This window comes from Rutilus rutilus, assembly GCF_951802725.1.
Source record: "Rutilus rutilus genome assembly, chromosome: 3".
In the NCBI taxonomy this organism is placed as follows: domain Eukaryota; kingdom Metazoa; phylum Chordata; class Actinopteri; order Cypriniformes; family Leuciscidae; genus Rutilus; species Rutilus rutilus.
Genome location: NC_140211.1, coordinates 48,421,500 through 48,439,611, shown reverse-complemented (window position 1 = coordinate 48,439,611; position 18,112 = coordinate 48,421,500). Strand labels below are relative to the sequence as shown.

The 18,112-nt window shown below is 37.9% G+C and overlaps 1 protein-coding gene across 2 annotated transcripts; it reads right to left on the bottom strand.

Annotated features, from left to right (window-relative positions):
- Window positions 1–2,292: 2,292 nt before the first annotated feature.
- LOC311287293 (E3 ubiquitin-protein ligase TRIM21-like) lies at window positions 2,293–16,184 on the bottom strand. Of its 2 annotated transcripts, none has more exons than XM_084404017.1 (7): window positions 16,085–16,184; window positions 10,580–11,172; window positions 10,203–10,298; window positions 6,394–6,627; window positions 6,166–6,307; window positions 3,692–3,718; window positions 2,293–3,338 (listed from the first exon to the last, which is right to left on the bottom strand). In XM_084404017.1, exons 2-7 carry the CDS (start codon window positions 11,132–11,134, stop codon window positions 2,782–2,784), a joined length of 1,611 nt encoding a protein of 536 aa, XP_084260143.1. In that variant the 5' UTR covers window positions 11,135–11,172; window positions 16,085–16,184; the 3' UTR covers window positions 2,293–2,781. The 2 variants fall into 2 exon arrangements, with proteins under 2 accessions (XP_084260143.1, XP_084260144.1); XM_084404018.1 differs by having other exon boundaries at window positions 10,580–11,152; window positions 16,085–16,111.
- Window positions 16,185–18,112: the final 1,928 nt, after the last annotated feature.

The window sequence follows — 18,112 nt, the reverse complement described above, 5'->3', positions numbered from 1 at the left end:
CATTGGTGTCAGGGCCTCTTCGCCGAAACCGTCTCCGAGATTATGACAGTCCTCAGATCCGTCTGATCCCGAAAAGACTTCGGCTGAGACTACTGAAAGAACCAGCCTCTCAAGACTGGTCTCTAGCATAAATCGAGTAGCCAATCTTGGGCCCTGAAACGGATGAACGGCAGGAAGCAATCGAACTGAACCCTCTGAAACCCTCCTTGTAGGGTGCGATTCTCCCAGTGCTGCAACGTTTCCGGGCAAACACTGAGACTAGAACTCGCTAAAGACCCCTGAGCCCCTAAGCACACGAGGTGGTGGGGTTGGCAGAACGGCCCCCTGAGGGCACTGAAAAAAGATGGGCACCGTATAATGAGGTGTTATCCATTTTCCACTGGGAATTTCACCATTAAATTCCTTAGAATTAAATGCAGCCAAAGATCTATCAGACAAGGAAACACAGTCTGTATGAAAGGGTGAATCATTTATTAATACAGACATCTAACTTTAAAAGAAATCTGATGAATATTTATCATTTAATTCCTCAAAATTAAACGCAGCCAAATATCAACCAGACAAGTAAAGAATGGTCTGGATGAAAGGCTGAATATAGTGTATTAATACAGACATCTAACGTCTCAAAATCAGATAAGTATTTGCCATTTAATTCCTCAAAATTAAATGCAGCCAATGATCAGCCAGACAAGAAAAATAGCCTGTATGAAAATACTATTTTCAGCCTTTCAGCCAGACCATCTAATTTCTCAAAGCCAGACAAATGTTCCATTTAATAACTCAAAATTAAATGCAGCCAAGAAATATACAAAAAGAATCATAAATCAGTGCTTGCAAACACACATACTTAGTTTGCACGTGATCACAGGAACAAGAGAGAAAGAAAAATTCCCATCTGCTCAGTTCCCACCACATTATAAAAATATTTTATCTAAATAATCTAACCATTGTCACAGCAAACGCGAGATCCAAGCCTCCAGATTCTTTATTGCAGACTAGTATTCTAGGTGTTGCCTCGGCAAACGCGAGATCTGAGCCACTTCCATAAGACTTTATTCCCTCGAGAAGAAAGCCAACAGGAGCGGAGCTAAAAACTCAAGATAGTGCATGCTTCTTTCCACGTTGGGAAATTTTATAAATGACCACTGTACTGTCAGCCCCCACGAAAGCTGACATACATGCTCCACTCCCAAAAAACAACACATAAATTGCATTCAATTGATTCAAAATTATTGTTTGGTATGCGCTTTATAGCTGATAAATGATTTTAGTGACAGTTTATGGTTAGGGTTGGTGATGATACGGTTAAATGTTTCTTTGATAAGGAACAACAAAACATGTTTATCTAACTACGCAAAATCATGGTGACAAAGTGAATGTGATAATATTGTCATGATGAACAGTCTCACCTAACCTGACTCTGATGCAGCTTCTACACAGAATCCATCATTCATTCGACCCTCATGGCTGCCAGAAAACCCAAAATAACTCTGTTAGGAGTGCCAAGGACTGGCTGACTCGTCATTTCTCAAAGTAGTTTGCTTCTTGAAGTCTTTAGATGCACTCAAATGCTGACATTTCAAATGCTTTCATCTTGAGACATTGTCAGGATTTTTCCTCAGCAGTCTTATCAAACCTGACACAGATTTTTCCTCATTCAAATGTTAAACTCAAGCACGCATTTCAGAAAGTGACTAATAAAAGTTTTCAAGTTAGAAATAAAAGTAATAATTTTCTTTCAGCACAACATTCAGCACTCTCAAAGCAAATACTTCGCTGTGGATTTGCATGTGTAATTTGCTCACCTGCCCTGCTTTTGCACGACTTACATGGACAACAATGCACAAAGATGTGCAGGTGTGAAAGATGTGAATATATTGATTTGTTCATGAGTGTGTGGTTAGAAAATATCTTCCTCTTAGTACCTACAATTATTATTAATCATAAATTATGTCAACATAGAAAATGAGAAAGTAATCATAATAAATGAGTAATGAGAACAATTAACTTCAGTATCACTTGCATGAACATTGGTCAATTCCATGATGATAATAATACCTGTTTAGCAATCATGTTTAACAAACAATCCTCTCTGGTGTTAACTGTACAACTTAGAACAAAAGTAATGTAGTTATAAATCATCTATCCTGTGCAGTTGGTTGACAGTCAAAAAGCTGCAAAGCAAAAGGTAGCAATGCTATTGTGCCTCTTCATTTGCTAGATTGGAGATATTACAGTAATAGCAATATTTGGACAGAAAGCATAAAACATACACACACACACACACACACATTCAAAACATCATAGCATGCTTTATTTATGTTGGGTTTGGGGACATTCCATAGACATAATGATTTCCATACTGTACAGACTGTATATTCTATCCACTAACCCTACCTCTAAACACAACACCAAGAGAAAACTTTCTGCATTTTTTCATTTAAAAAAAAAAAAAAAAAAACATAATTAGGATGATTTATAAGCTGTTTTCCCCAAGGTCCCTACAAGATAAAAAATCAAGTTTAATTTCCATTTAAAGTTACAGGTTAGATAGACAGATAAAGTTACAGGTTAGATAGTTAGATAGACAGATAAATAGATAGATAGATAGATAGATAAATAGATAGATAGATAGATAGATAGATAGATAGATAGATAGATAGATAGATAGATAGATAGATAGATAGATAGATAGATAGATAGATAGATAGATAGATAGATAGATAGATAGATTACTATATCTGATTTCATTTGTTTCAAAATCAAGATTTGCCCTTTCTCTCACACAGAGACGTCAGTTTGATTGACAGCACAAATGACCAATGGACTTGAGTTGTTCCCGTCTTTGTTGGGATGAGGATTAAAGTATGGACGGATTCCACCATGAAAACTACACTTAGTAAATGTGTAAATATGTGACTGAGCCACCATATCATAGAAGGAGACCAGAGCCTCCTCACAGTCTACAAACACTCCCAGCTTCTGGGGTTTGGTGTTGAGATTCAGCAGGACTGGAGGGTCTTCAAAAGCTCCATACATGTTTTGACCGCAGAGCACAATGGACCAGTATCCCTCGCTGGGTTTGTAGGAGACTTTCCCTTTCCTGTTCGAGCCTTCTCTTATCACCCCGAGTTCCCAGCCAACCTTCTTCCCCACCTCCACGACCCAGAAAGCTCTTCCCGACGTGATGCGAGGGTTTCCCAGGACTCCTCCAACCAGGTCGAACTGTTGTGGACTGCCTGGGATGTCATGGCTTTTTCCAGTGTCTCTGACCACTTTGCCGTCTCTAGTCACCTCTAAGTGTGGATGTGCCGTTTCTGCATCCAGAGTCACGTCCACTGAGCAAATACAAGATTCTCATATACTTGATGTTTGAGCTTCATTTCAATTGTTATTTCATTCAAACATTAGTTAACTGCATTAGTTAACATGAACTAACAATGAACATTACTTTTAAAGCATTTATTAATCATGTTAATTTCAACATTTACTTATACATAATTTAAATCAAAAGTTTAATGGACCTGAGCTGACACAAACAAACAGTTGTATTTTTTATTAACAAACGTTAACAAAGATTAATAAATACTGCAACAAATGTATTGTACATTGTTAGTTAAAGTTAGTTAATGCATTAAAGTTAACTAATGGGACCTTATTGTAAAGTGTTACCAATTATTCCTACACATACCTGAAAAGCTGTGAATTCTTCTCATTTCTGTAATGAGAACAGATAACATATAACATCACAAAACAAATCATGACAACAGCTTTACATTTAACCCTATTATGGTCTTCGTTTGGAGTGACACTCCATGTAACATTTAATTTTGTAACAGAATAATAGGGTTTCTTTTTTTAACAAATGTAATTTTACTCTGTTTATTAATGTTTTTACTCCACATTTGTGCTTAGGTTTTTATACAAAAACAGCTTTTTATGTAAAATTCACTTTATAAAAGACCCAAATTTCTAAATTGCATTTATGGGGATAACATGAATAATTGTACATGGTTTAGTGTAACATTTTTGCCCATATTTTGGAAAATGTAGTTTTAAAATTAACAAATTATCATTTTAGCCACTAAATGGCTATAGAGCTCCACTATATGCTATTTGCTATTTGACTAACTGAAAGATATATTTTCACACATTTTTCCAGTTGGATTAATATCTAAATATTATGAAATCACAATTCTAACAATAAAAATGACTTTTTTTTTGTCTAAGTTTAGCATTTTTTGTACTGAATTTTGTTTTCCAATAATGTTACATTATGATTAGAATCAAACCTAAAAAAGATAAAAGTTGAGTTTTTAGAGTTTATCATTTATTTCAATCTTCTTTTTTTTCATATAATTGTACAAATGTAATCTACACTTCAGTTACTAACTGTAACAGAACAGATATGTACAGTTATATTATATATTGAGTACAAGTACAGTGCAATGCATAAGTGAATACACCCATGCTAAAGTTGACTAAAAAGAGGAATAAAAAATCATATTTTGGAAATTGAACTTAATGCCTTAATTTAAAAAATTAGGAAAAATCCAACCTTTAAGAACACCAATTTTCTTTGTGAATGAATAATGTATCGTAAATAAATAAATGTTCTTCCTTAAAATACATGGTGCATAAGTGAGTACACCCCTATGTTAAATTCCCATAGAGGCAGGCAGATTTTTATTTTTAAGTATTTAAAAAAAAAAAAATTTTAGGATACTATGCATCCTGATAAAGTTCCCTTGGCCTTTGGAATTAAAATAGCCCCACATCATCACATAGCCTTCACCATACCTAGAGATTGGCATGGGGTACTTTCCATAAGATCATCTCTCAATGCAAATCAAACTAGCTTTTAGGCTAACTGAAATAAAACCATGCCAATCTCTAGGTATGGTGAAGGCTATGTGATGATGTGGGGCTATTTTAATTCCAAAGGCCAAGGGAACTTTATCAGGATGCATAGTATCCTAATTTTTTTTTTTTTTTAAATACTTAAAAATAAAAATCTGCCTGCCTCTATGGGAATTTAACATAGGGGTGTACTCACTTATGCACCATGTATTTTAAGGAAGAACATTTATTTATTTACGATACATTATTCATTCACAAAGAAAATTGGTGTCCTTAAAGGTTGGATTTTTCCTAATTTTTTAAATTAAGGCATTAAGTTCAATTTCCAAAATATGATTTTTTATTCCTCTTTTTAGTCAACTTTAGCATGGGTGTATTCACTTATGCATTGCACTGTACATGACATGAACATCAAAATGCAATGAACTGAACAGCATAACAAATGAGCAAATAAAGTCTCTGACCCCAAAGACCACGAGTGTCACTATTTTTTTCACGCTAACATAAAAACAGATATCATTAAAAAAAAATGTGTTGTTGTTGTTGTCGTAGATCTAGAAAGGGTTGAGAGCCGTACAAAGTTTCATGCCATTTGGACAAAGAGATTTTTTTTTTTTTTAATTCAGCAAAAGTAATTTGCGGGTTAAAAAGACCCCGAAGACCATCAGAGGAGGAGTCCTATTATGCATTTTCACTATTTCAACTTAAGTTAGTCTGTAATGTTGCTGTTTGAGCATAAAAAAGATCTAAAGGGAGACATTTTATTTAAAGGGCACCTATTATGCAAAATTCACTTTTACATGGCGTTTGAACATACATTTGTGTTGGCAGTGTGTGTACACAACCACCCTATAATGATAAAAATCCACCCAGTGCTTTTTCTTTTAATCCCCATAAATCATAAGCACTGTCTCAGAACAAGCCATTCTCAGATTCGGGACAATGTGACGTACTTTTGCACAAGCCCCTTCCACGACTGTTGGCTGACACTGCAGTTTTAGCGTAGACTCACCCTGAGTGAGCCACAGTCCGCCATTGTTTATTTTAGTTTTTTAATTGCGTTTAGTAATTGCAATTAACATGCAATTAAGTGTTCGAAAACATTACATTCAGGTCATATACATTTACTGTATATTATTTCTGTAATAAGTCATATTTTTAAAAGTATGCTGAAGTATACTTCTTTTTCACAAGGGCTCACAAACAGTGCAGGACATCTTGTCCAAATCCTTAACTCTATTTATCGGCAATAACAATAGGGAATGTTTGCTAATTATATTACAGCTCTCAGACATAATCACTCACCAACAGCGCAAAGTTTCTCCAAGTGAGTCTCAATCTCTGCAAATAAGGCTGCCTTTATATTTCTCATTGTGCCAAAGTTTAATTCAGTGTCAATGGAAATCATCCAGTCATCTCTGAACTCAGTTGGTACAGACGGGTAAGACTGAAAAGGGACATATAATAGTATTATTTGGGGCATATAACAGTATTATTTTGTGTTTGTAAAATATTATTTCATGATTAACTGACCAGCAGGAAGAAGATGCCATCTTCCTCATTCATGGTGCGATTCAAAGAGTCGATGGTCTCCTTATACTTGAGAATGTCTTTTTGTATTTGTTGTGTCTTCTCATCCATCTCCTTCTCCAAACACCTCCTTCCGTCCTCCAGAGGAGCCAGCAGCACCTGCTCTGATCTCTTCACAGCCTCCATCACTGCAGCAAACACTTCCTTTATCTCCTGCTGCTCTCTTTCTATCAGAGCCTGCGAAGAGTGGAGGCATATAACACAAAAATTAAGCATATTCTTGATCTGGCAAGCTCTAAATCATTTCTTTGAGTCCAGGTCAGTGTTATTATTGTTTAATTTTTTTTTAATGACCCAAGGGAAGGATGAGGATAAGGCTGAAACAAAATAAAATATAAATATCAGATGAAAATCAAACGAAAATCAAAAATGATGTCTTAGCAACTAACTGAAATACATATGTTTAAGTAGGGCCTGCAAAATTGCACAAACCTAAAAGGGATAGTTCACCAAAAAAATTGAAAATGACCCCATGATTTACTCACCCTTAAGCCATCCTAGGTGTATATGACTTTCTTCTTTCAGACAAATACAATCAGAGTTATATTTAAAAATTCCCTGGCTCTTCCAAGCTTTATAATGGCATTGAATGGAGGATGAATTTTTGAAGTGATGCGTAAGTTTGTGTAAGAAAGATGTCCAAAAGCGTTAAAAAAAAGTTTTGCTGACTCTGGAGTAGGCTACAAGGGGAAAATAGGGAGAGGGGAGAAGCTGTTTTTTGTTCAAGCACACATCTGTTTTAATGTATTTTTCCATATATGTGTGTGTGTGATTCTTGGAAGCCAGCACAGATAGGAGATGCCACAGATAGGCCACATTTCTCCTTATGGACTTGTTTCTCTCTTTGTCTTGCATTCTTTTTGAACTACATACTTTTAAGTATATCTCGATCAAAAGATTGAGTACAAGTACAGGCCAAATATACTTGGACTTTTCTCTCAGTAAGTGTAATTTTAAGTATATTTCTGAGAAGTATATAAAATGTAGACTGAAAGTATACGTTCTTATTTATAGTTTAAAAGAAGTATACTAATAGAATACTTATACTTAATAGAATACTTATTTTTCGTAAGGGGACACAGCAATTGGAATTTTATTTATTTATTTTTTGCACTTGAATATTATTGAAGAATATATTTCAGATAATCCCTGCCCCTAAATAGCATTTAAAAACAAAGTGAACTGCCATTGGATTGTGACAGTCTCTTTCTGTCTATATGGGCAGCCCAAAGTCAAATGTTTGTGAAACTAGTCTTTGCATATTCGTCTTTACAAAGGATGTGGCATGTCTTTGGAAACTCAAACAAACACATGGAGAGCATGCAGACTCCACACAGAACAGCTATATTACCATATCAAACTCTCATCAACTGTTTATACGCAGTATACAATGTGCCAAATATTTAAATCTGCATGATTAATCTTTAAAAGATCACAATCTCAATTCAAACACCTATGCTATCTTATTCCTAAATGACAATTCTGTCAGGTCCATTAAGTCAAGAACACACAGACAATAAAAATAATTTAAGAATTTTTATTGAATAGATTGCAAACAAGTTGATGTTCCGGAATTGAAATTTGGCGGTATGGCTCTGTTCAGGGAGTCCTGACAGCAGCAGCATTAGGGAACGCTCACACAGTTTAGGACTGAGAGCTAAAATATCCCCCTGTGAACAGAGCAGGCAACATGACAAAGCAAATGCCACGTTATGCATAAGGAGGAGCTGGCGGGCAGCAGAAGCGAGCAGCAAGCATGTATGAGCAAACTGAATGAGCTTTAAATAGGGCGCCTTGTTTGAGCTTTGGCCATTGAGCAGCGAGGGGAGTTAACGAGCTAATGCAGATCAGCTGACAGGACAGTGTTGTTAGCAAATAGCATTAGCAGCGTCTTGACTACCTGGCCTGCCAGAACTGACGCTGACGCTCAATTTCTGTCAGGTCCATTAAGTCAAGAACACACAGACAATAAAAATAATTTAAGAATTTATTGAATAGATTGCAAACAAGTTGATGTTCCTGAATTGAAATTTGGCGGTATGGCTCTGTTCAGGGAGTCCTCTGACCTTTCATGAGCACCATGAAATAGCAGAGAGTCAGAGGACAGCAGCAGCATTAGGGAACGCTCACACAGTTTAGGACTGTGAGAGCTAAAATATCCCCCCAAATAAAACCACACCTGGCAATCCTCTGAGATACAGAGGATGATTTAACAATTTATATGCTTAGTAATCTACGAATATATGGATAATTTGCAATATGTTATAATCAGATGAGTCCCCTGACCATTCATGAATTAGCAGAAGTCAGGGGACAGCAGCAGTATGAGGAGATAGCAGCCACATAGGGACAGCATTATCAGCATGAGGGGATGCAGCAGCAGCATAAGGGCGCTTACGTTATTTTGACTAAATGAGCCACCCCCCCAAAACAGAAATTGAGTGTCTCAAACGGTGTCGTCCGAGCCGCCCTAATTTAGCGATTTATATTATGGTAAAAATGATTGATTAATTACTGAAATGACTATTCAAGACCGCAATAGCTAAAACATGCTGTTACCTAGAATTATCTGTCTTTGAACTGTTTTGACGGTCTACAGTGTAAGCGCTATGAAAAGATAACCAAGCCACCTTCTGAGAAACGAGCTAGATGAAGGAATTAAACAGCTGGTAGCGCATCCAGGGGCGTTATACTGAGCAGAGCGCGAGCATAATGATCAAATGTGTTTATTAGCGAAACAAATCAGAGACTTGAGCTCATGGCTTTCTGGGCATCAAGAATAGCCCGAACGTCAGGACGGATAGCTTAAGGATTAAAACCGGAGCGGATTTCTTACCAGCGTACAGATCAGCAGAAGCGAGCAGCAAGCATAAATGAGCAAACTGAATGTGCTTTAAATAGGGCGCCTTGTTTGAGCTTTGGCCATTGAGCAGCGAGGGGAGCTAACCAGCTAATGCAGCTCAGCTGAAGCAGATCAGCTGACGGGACAGTGTTGTTAGCAAATAGCATTAGCAGCGTCTTGACTACCTGGCCTGCCAGAACTGACGCTGAAGCTCAATTTCACCTGTCTTTTAAACATTTGACAAGTATGATGACAATGCAACATTCAAATATATGTTGGCACTGCCGCTGACCCAGACCCAGAGAGAGCAGTTGTCATGTAGCTATAGGTATGAAACAGCTTTGCTGTCTTTTCAACCACACAGTATCATTATTTCTGTGTTACTTAATCTTATATAGTCACTAAATAATTCATTCTAACCCATTTTTAAAAATAATAATTCAAATGAATTAAATATTTTAAATAGAATGCAGCAATTAACATTTTATAGGAATATGTTATTTTGTTTAGTTGTCTATTCAGAATTGTGGGAGAATCGTGATCTCTATTTAAATCGTGATTCTCAGTTTACCCAGAATCGTGCAGTTTCTTGAATGCTGCTGTTAAATGCGCTGGCGATGAGATAAACATGGCGGACTGTGTACAGCTCACTCAGGGCGGGGTCTATGCTAATAGGGCAGAGTCCGTCAACAGTCGTGGTTAGGGCCTAAGCATCACTAAGTGACGTCATAAAAATCTAGAACTGAGAACTTTTACCATTACAGGGGTGGTTGTGTACACACACTGCTGACATCCATTTATGTTCAAACATTATGTAAAAGGGAACTTTAATTTAGTGAGTGGTGTCAAGTTATACATTGTAATTTTTTAATACAGATGATTTGCGTGTTTTGTAGAAAGATGTATGTACCTGGTATTTTTTGGCTGATTCCTTAAGCTCGTCGAGTTTGTTTTCCCTCTGATTGATCATCCTTTCCAGCTCTTCAATAGTTGTTTGCTGCTCAGCCTGTACACACACACACACACACACAGCTTTCTGAGTACACTGAATTAATCTAAAGTCAATTAAAATTATATCAAAACCCGGTGTGATGGGCAACTATGTAAATCCAAATTTTGTGTTTAATAAGTTGTAAATTCATTGATTCTATAGTATTTTTTTCTTTCTCAATTATTTAAAAAACTCGCCAGTTTAAGTTTTGTTTATTCTTTTTGGGAAACAATTAAATCCCTATCTCAGGCGAAAAGATTAATCTGTGTTATTTCCCGAGAGCTTGATTTTCTCACCTGTCTCCTTTCTCTCTCTATCTCCACAGGTATCACATCTCCACCCGACTTCACACATAAGGTGCAGATGCAGCGCTCGTTCTGTCTGCAGTAGAGTTCCAGAGGCCTACCGTGCGAATTGCATGCTCTCTGATCCAACTTTTCCATGGGATTCACCAGTTTATGGCCTTTGAATCTCACCATAGACTGGTGCGGCTTCAGGTGTTGATCGCAGTACGAAAGAAGGCAGTTCAAGCAGGACTTCACGGCTCTGAAAGTGAGGTGCTCGTCACAGATGTCACATGGGACCACACCTCTTTCTCCACAGAAGAGGCTCATGTCGGGTAACTGCATCTGGTGAAATTCTCGCAGGAGGGCATCGAGCGCTACGTTCACAGATGGCTTGGTGGACACAGGCTCCTGGCAAAGAGGGCAGTGTGGCTCGGACATGCTTATGTGCTGGTCCAGACAACGCTTGCAGAAGGTGTGCCCACATGTGGTTGAGACCGGATCTGCTAACAGGTTTTTACAGATGGGGCAATGAAGGTGGCGAGAGACGTCTACGGCTGTAGTCATTTTGATTGTCTGTCAAAACTAAGGGGAAAACAGAACAGCTGCAACAACAACAACAGCAGCAACATTAATTATAATATTGATGGCCATGGATTAATTACACCTACAAAAAACTGTTCTTGATAAGACTGTTTGCTCAAAGATCTTACATTTAAGATGAAGTAATAACTAGGGGCCAGTTCCATCAAGGCCCTTAAGTTATAAGAAACCTTAAAACCCTAAGTTATAAGGTTAAGGATACCCTTAGTGAAACATCTGTTGCAAAAAAATAAAATACCTTAAGGTCTTTAAAGGGACACTTCACCCATTTGCATCAAGCCTTGTATCGTTAGAAACCCAGTCATATTTTTGAATGGTCGTGCATTATTCCCTCATTTTCCCCTGAGACGGGAGAAATAAGGATTTCAGTGTTGCAGTTCCTGCTTACAATGACGTAAAAATTGTCATTTTGCGTCATTCTAAGCAGGAAGTCCCATATCTTTGTAGAGGGATTGAGACTACAAACACTCGTTCCTCATCTTTCCCAGGGGGTTGGACCCACTCACGCTACAGACCTATTACAGATCAGTGGGTGGGACTTCACTTTCTGAAACTAAAAGCAATATCCTCCATCTTGTTTGGAAGCTAAGCTAACAGGGGCTATGGAGCCAGATGTGAAGTTACGACAATGGCGGAAGGTATTCAGTATGATATGGAAGAAGAGGATTTCGAAAGTCTGATGCTCGAATCAGATGTTCGTGTCTACTTTTACGAGCCGCAATATAGCGCAGCGGAGGCTGATGGAGGAACAGGAGGCGGCTGCTGCGGCTTCTGCAGCCGAGGCAGAAGACCTGCCTGTCGCGGACGAGGAGCCCGGACTGGCTCGAGCTGGGGCGGACTGGTGGTGCCTGTGCTCTCACTGTGCGACTACGGACACAGAGATAGAGTCTGTCTGCTGCAAAGAATTTCAACGATGGCAATTTCTCCTGGAAGAAAACTCTGAATCAGACGAGGACGTTTGTGTTGTGAACATCTAGTTTCGCACCGCATATGTTCTGACTGAACATCCCGATACCATGCAATAATTCACCATTTCGAAAGAAATACAAGTGAGGAGTAATTCACTAATGAGTTCGCCAACTAACTAGACATTTTGTGTGAAGTGAATTTCAAGTTCTGGTGGTAGCTAGCCTTGTAGACGGAAGAGTGATTTCTCTGATAGGCGGATATGCGCTGTTCTGGATTAGTGGGAGTGGCTTGCGGAGCTGTGCAATGTGGTGCATTGTGGGAGTTGTTGTCTTTCATACAAATGCGCCCTAAAATTACTTTCTGTCTTTCTTCGGTCGAGAAGGCACCAAATACGAAATTTATTTTACATTTCGACTACATATATGACCCACTTTCAATAAAGATCAATGTTCCCACGGGTGAAATGCTCCTTTAAGGGTCATAAAGGGCTTAAGGTACCTTAAGGCCATCATTAAGCCTTTCCCCTTATTTGCTTAAGTGTTCCTTTAGGTTCTGTTATATGTTGCATAAAAGTTCTTGGAAACCATTTGTTTTTGGTTGTTCACTGCCGGTCATCCACTTCAGGGCATTGGACATACTTCTCGTAATGCACCAGATGTTAGTCTCGAGAGGACTATCTGGCAACATCGTGACTTCTGCCAAATGTGTCTCAATGGGTCCTGCAGATCATAGGCTACGTTCACACTCCAATTTATGTATCTGATTGGAATCTGATCTAAAATTATTGACGTCCACACTGTTATCGCAACTGTTTTGTACGATTTGTGTGTCTATGCCTCTCTTTCGTTTTCCGGGAATATCTGCTTTGGTTTCTATGGTAATGACGTTGCTTTGGTAGGAATACACCAAAAACAACAACAACAACCACAACATGGAGGGGTTTGCAATAGAGGCGTTGTCTTATTTAAATTTTTACAACATGACAATGTGTAGCCGCCGCCAATAATTTAGGTTATCCTAAATTATTAGGATAATAGTTTAGGTTAATATTTTAGGTTAGATACAGACAGGGCTTGACTAACTTTTTTGCTCACCAGCCACTGTGGCTAGTGGTTTTCCAAAGTTACTAGCCACTTAACATTTTCACTGGCCAATTTTGACACCGATACCATGGGCAAAACTGCCACATATATATTTTTAATATTATCTATAATAATATTCTTTTGTGTATTTGACTGTTTAAGGTCAAGAAGCAGCAAAAAAGAACTCAATTTAGCACTGAGGGGCAGCTTTATGTGCGCGCACTTTGGGTGTGAGAAAAAAATCTGCGCGAATGAGTTATGCACAATGTGCGCAATCCCATGCAGAAATTCAAGCCCTGTAACACCAACAATATTCATCCGAAGCAAATTAAATGAGTGAGTGAGGGGAGGCGGGTTTGTGTGTCAACTCACTGTCGGAAAGAGAGAGCGAGAAAGCGCAGCTGGTACCGTGTGTCTATTCCAAGTAAGATACACCGGTGTTTTGCCAGATGAGAAGTTTATTCTATGTATCATCTTTTTACTACTTTAGTTCATTTACTTTAATTCATTTTATAACTGTATCATTTATCTCTTTTAATTCCTTTTATAATTGTTTTAATTACCCTTGCTTTTATTTTGTGTTTATTTTCTATGCAAAGCACTTTGAATTGCCATAGTATGATTGATTATTGTAATTCCTTTCTATGTAAAGCATTTTGAATAACTGTTTTAATTTTCCTGGCTGTTATTTTGTGATTATTTGTATTCCTTTCTATGTAAAGCACTTTGAATTGCCATAGTGTATGAAATGTGCTATATAAATAAACTTGCGTTGCCTTGCCTATTCAGCGGAAAATTAGTATTGGAAGCATTTCAGATATTTCAGTATCAATATATATCGAAAAATGTATATTTTTGAAAACACTACATTGTTTTGTTTATTATTTCAAATGCCTTTTTAAATCACTACAACTGAAAAATGTTTATATTATATAGCTTATAAAATTCAACAAGTAGGAGTGACTGCAGTACACGCCACTGCTGAAATCCACCGGCATTTGGCAGTTTTTGGCGGATGTTAATGTCAAGCCTTGGATACATATAAATAAAAAGAAATGAGTCAAGGATCATGGATTGTTATTTGTATATTAAATTATTATATAATCATATAAAACTAATTAAATACTTAAAATGTATTCAATTTAATTAACTGGTTTAAAAATATTTTTTATACAATTCTGGTAGTTACCCATATTGGTAAACCAAATCAGCTGCAAAAAAAAGTACTTATAAATATAGCCCAAATGCGGCCCATATGGAACCCTAAAATAAACGGGGCCCAAAACTTTAACCAAGCTGGAGCCCACATTCAGCCCATTAAAGTGCCCACTCTGACCCCATATCCAGATGAGTATGTAACCATGTAACCCAGATAAAACCCATGTGGTCATGTTGGCTGGCTGGGACATTGCTAGGCGGTTGCTAGGGTGTTGATAAGCAATCCTAGGATGTTCTTTGTAGTTGTTAGGGCATTGCTAGTTGGTTGCTAGGATGTTGCTAAGCATATAATTACCATTTATATTACCATACCATGTATAGGGTGTTCTGTGTAGCTGTTAGGGCATTCCTAAGTGGTTGTAAGCCAGATTGAAAAGAGTCCATTCTCAAGTCTCCATGATATACTGGTCGCTACACACGATATGTGTGTGCATAGTGACAAAAGATACAATGCAGAGGTCTAATTTCTTGTAGAACTTGTTCTTTATATGGCACGGCAATGCAACTCATGGCGTGAGAGGCGGAGAAAACCGCAAGACATGATGCATGTCAAAGATATTTATAGCACATAAAGACAACCAAAACTTAACCCTTAAACCCTGGTGCCATTGATGCTGCATTTTGGCAATCCAATGGTTTTAAATAAAAAAGAATTGAAATTGATTCAACAAAAATTGCATTATCGAACAAGTGAACTGCATATTTAATATCTTATCTCTTAAGTCTGATGGCTTAGAAAAGTAATATCATGGCTTTCCTCAACAAGCTGCATGATTTGAGGAATCATTCCCAAGCTGCCAAATTTGAAAACATTTCAATATTTATTGTTTTTAAAAACAACAATACAAAAGTAGTATGAATAGCAAGTGTGATGGCTTAGAAAAGCAACATGCAGCGTGATTTCAGGAATTATTCACATATCAAAGTTTACCCCCCCCCCCCCCCCCCCCCCCCCTGGAATTAAAAAATCTGGATTTAACAGAAAATAATTGTATTTGAAAATTGCAGTGATAATTCATTCTCTCTCTTCCAGCGCGTGTGCGCACGCACCTCTCTGTCTCTGTCTCTGTCTCTCTCTCTCTCGCTCTGCGTCTCGCGCGCACCTCTCTCTCTCTCTCGCTCGCTCTGCATCTCGCGCGCACCTCTCTCTCTCTCTCGCTCGCTCGCTCGCTCTGCATCTCGCGCGCGCACCTCTCTCTCTCTCTCTCTCTCTCTCTCTCTCTCTCTCTCTCTCTCTCTCTCTCTCGCTCGCTCGCTCTGCTTCTCGCGCGCACCTCTCTCTCTCTCGCTCAGCATCTCGCGCGCGCACCTCTCTCTCTCTCTCTCGCTCGCTCTGCGTCTCGCATGGCAGAGGGGAGCAGCGTTTTAATTCAGTTAAACACAGATATTATGTTGCTTCTCTAATTGTACATGCAAGTATAGCCGAAATCATTTGTCTTAATGGGTCGCGTTTCAGTCACTATTTCATATTAATTACGTTGTTCCTTCTCCCTTTCCCCCCGCGATTTTGTCTATATCGCGAATATAAGACGACCCCCCATTTTTCAGCCTATTTTTAGGACAAAAAAACTCGTCTTATATTCGGGTATATACGGTAATACTTTTTAATTGTTTTGAAAAACAATAGAATTATGATCAATAGTAGTGATCCTTTCGTTTGCAAACACCCTAATGGTCATGAGAAATAAGCAGGAATTAGATTTACCTTAATCAGAAGTATGAATTCTTTATTCTTCTCTTCAGTGACTCTGTTCTGTCTCTCTCTCTCTCACTCTCCTATTTATGTACAGTAGAGTTTCGTTTCCTCACAATCTCTCTCTGTTATAACTTTCATTCCCAGAAAAAGAAGATACACCCTCTGTTCTCTGCATTTACCACACCCCCTGTTATTACTCCACATTTACACACATTCTCATCATTGCTTTGCATGTGCTTTTGACGTGCCTGCATTCAATAAATCAAAAGCAACCGCTTTAGTTATTACCAACATCAATCAATGACATTATACATCTTCACATTCTTTGTCCATAAATGTATTGTATTGCCTGTTGACTAAGTTATAAGGATATTTAGGTAACTGAGCACGTTCACCCAGACTCTTGGGAGAGTCTAGGGAGTCAGATAAAATGTTTCCAATGAAAAATGATTTACCTGCATAAGGTAATCACATTACAGGATGTCGAGGAAGACCAGGCTGGATGAAGATGAATAGGAAGTGTATATATGGTTAAAGGAATTAGGAGGCTTTATAATAATCTGTTCATTTGTTTATTCAATCAATTCTGAAAGTCTTAGTTTATTGATAAATGAATATGCATAACAAGAAGAGTATAAACTGTGTATCTGACCAATTAACTTTGAAGGACCACTATGTCTCATACTTTATATGTGGGCTCATATGAAAAATAATCTGAAGTAACACGGATGGAATAGAGCAAAGTTTGTGGGAAAAGATTAACCAATTAATTCATTTTTCTTATGTAAATGTATGCCCAAAGTGTACCCCTATTATACACACAATTATTGTGCTTTATTCTTATATTGAAAGAAACCTGACACCTGAAGCCCTCATTCATTTTTATTGGAAAAGAGCATCCATGATATTATTCAACATTTCTCCTTTTGTGTTGAACAAAGTCATACTGCTTTGGAACAACACAATTGTTACGACTGTGAGTTAAACTGAATGTGTTGCTTAACCTTTTTCCCAATCCATGATGTTAAAAAGCAGAAAGTGAAAGTGAAACCAAGTGAGGATGTTGCCATGAACAAGAAAGCTTGTGGTGAAATGAAACTAATATGCAGAATTTGAAACTGAGTGAGAAAAAAAAAAGTGAACTGACATTAAAACTAAAAACTAAAAAGGGAAATTTTATGTAAATAAATGTGAAATTTCTGTGAAGGTAGGTTATGAAGAGTAGTTCTCAATCTGAGAATGTATCCTGTTAATAGAAAAACGACTCCAATTATGAGCCCTGATCTTAGATGTAAAAGGAAATTTAGAAATAAATCCAAAGGGTCTAAGATAGCTGAAGATAATTCGCTTTGGTTGGCGCTGAGCCAGAGATGGACGCGCTCAGTGCTTGTCATATATCACAACTATTCAGTGTTTTCAACCACATAAGGTTTATTTCAGGTTTCAGACATTTAAATACACGTACTAGCAAAACAATACATTTGTAGTTTGTAAAATACACAGTGATGTCCATGGAAGCGGCAATAATAATCCTTGTATTAAAATGTGACGTACCTAGTGTTTTATTCATATCAGATACACATTGTAAAGGTAACGTCTCGGGTTACGACTGTAACTCAGGAAACTCGACAGGGGACAGGGAACTCGCACTGCGTCCTGAGACACTTTGGGGAACGCCTCAGCGTGACTGATTCTCAGGCAAAAAGGGTTACAGTCATAACCCGAGACGTTCCCTTTCCTTTTCCATTCTTCATTTTGTCTAAGGGAACCCTGGTTATTTAGAATTGCCCCCCTGTAATAATTTTGTAATGTGTTACATTTTTTGGCCGTTAATTTTCCCAGACCCTTCCCCCCCAATTTGGCGTTCAGCACTTAATTTTCGTAGTGTTTTCCCCCATACGCTTATGGGCATGGTTGATACATTCTAATTTCACTACCTAGAACCTCAAAGTCGATCACCAGTCCTGTAAAAATATCGATGCACATCCCGATCCCATAATGTGATGTGAACCCTCTTTTCTGCCAAGTGCCATCAAA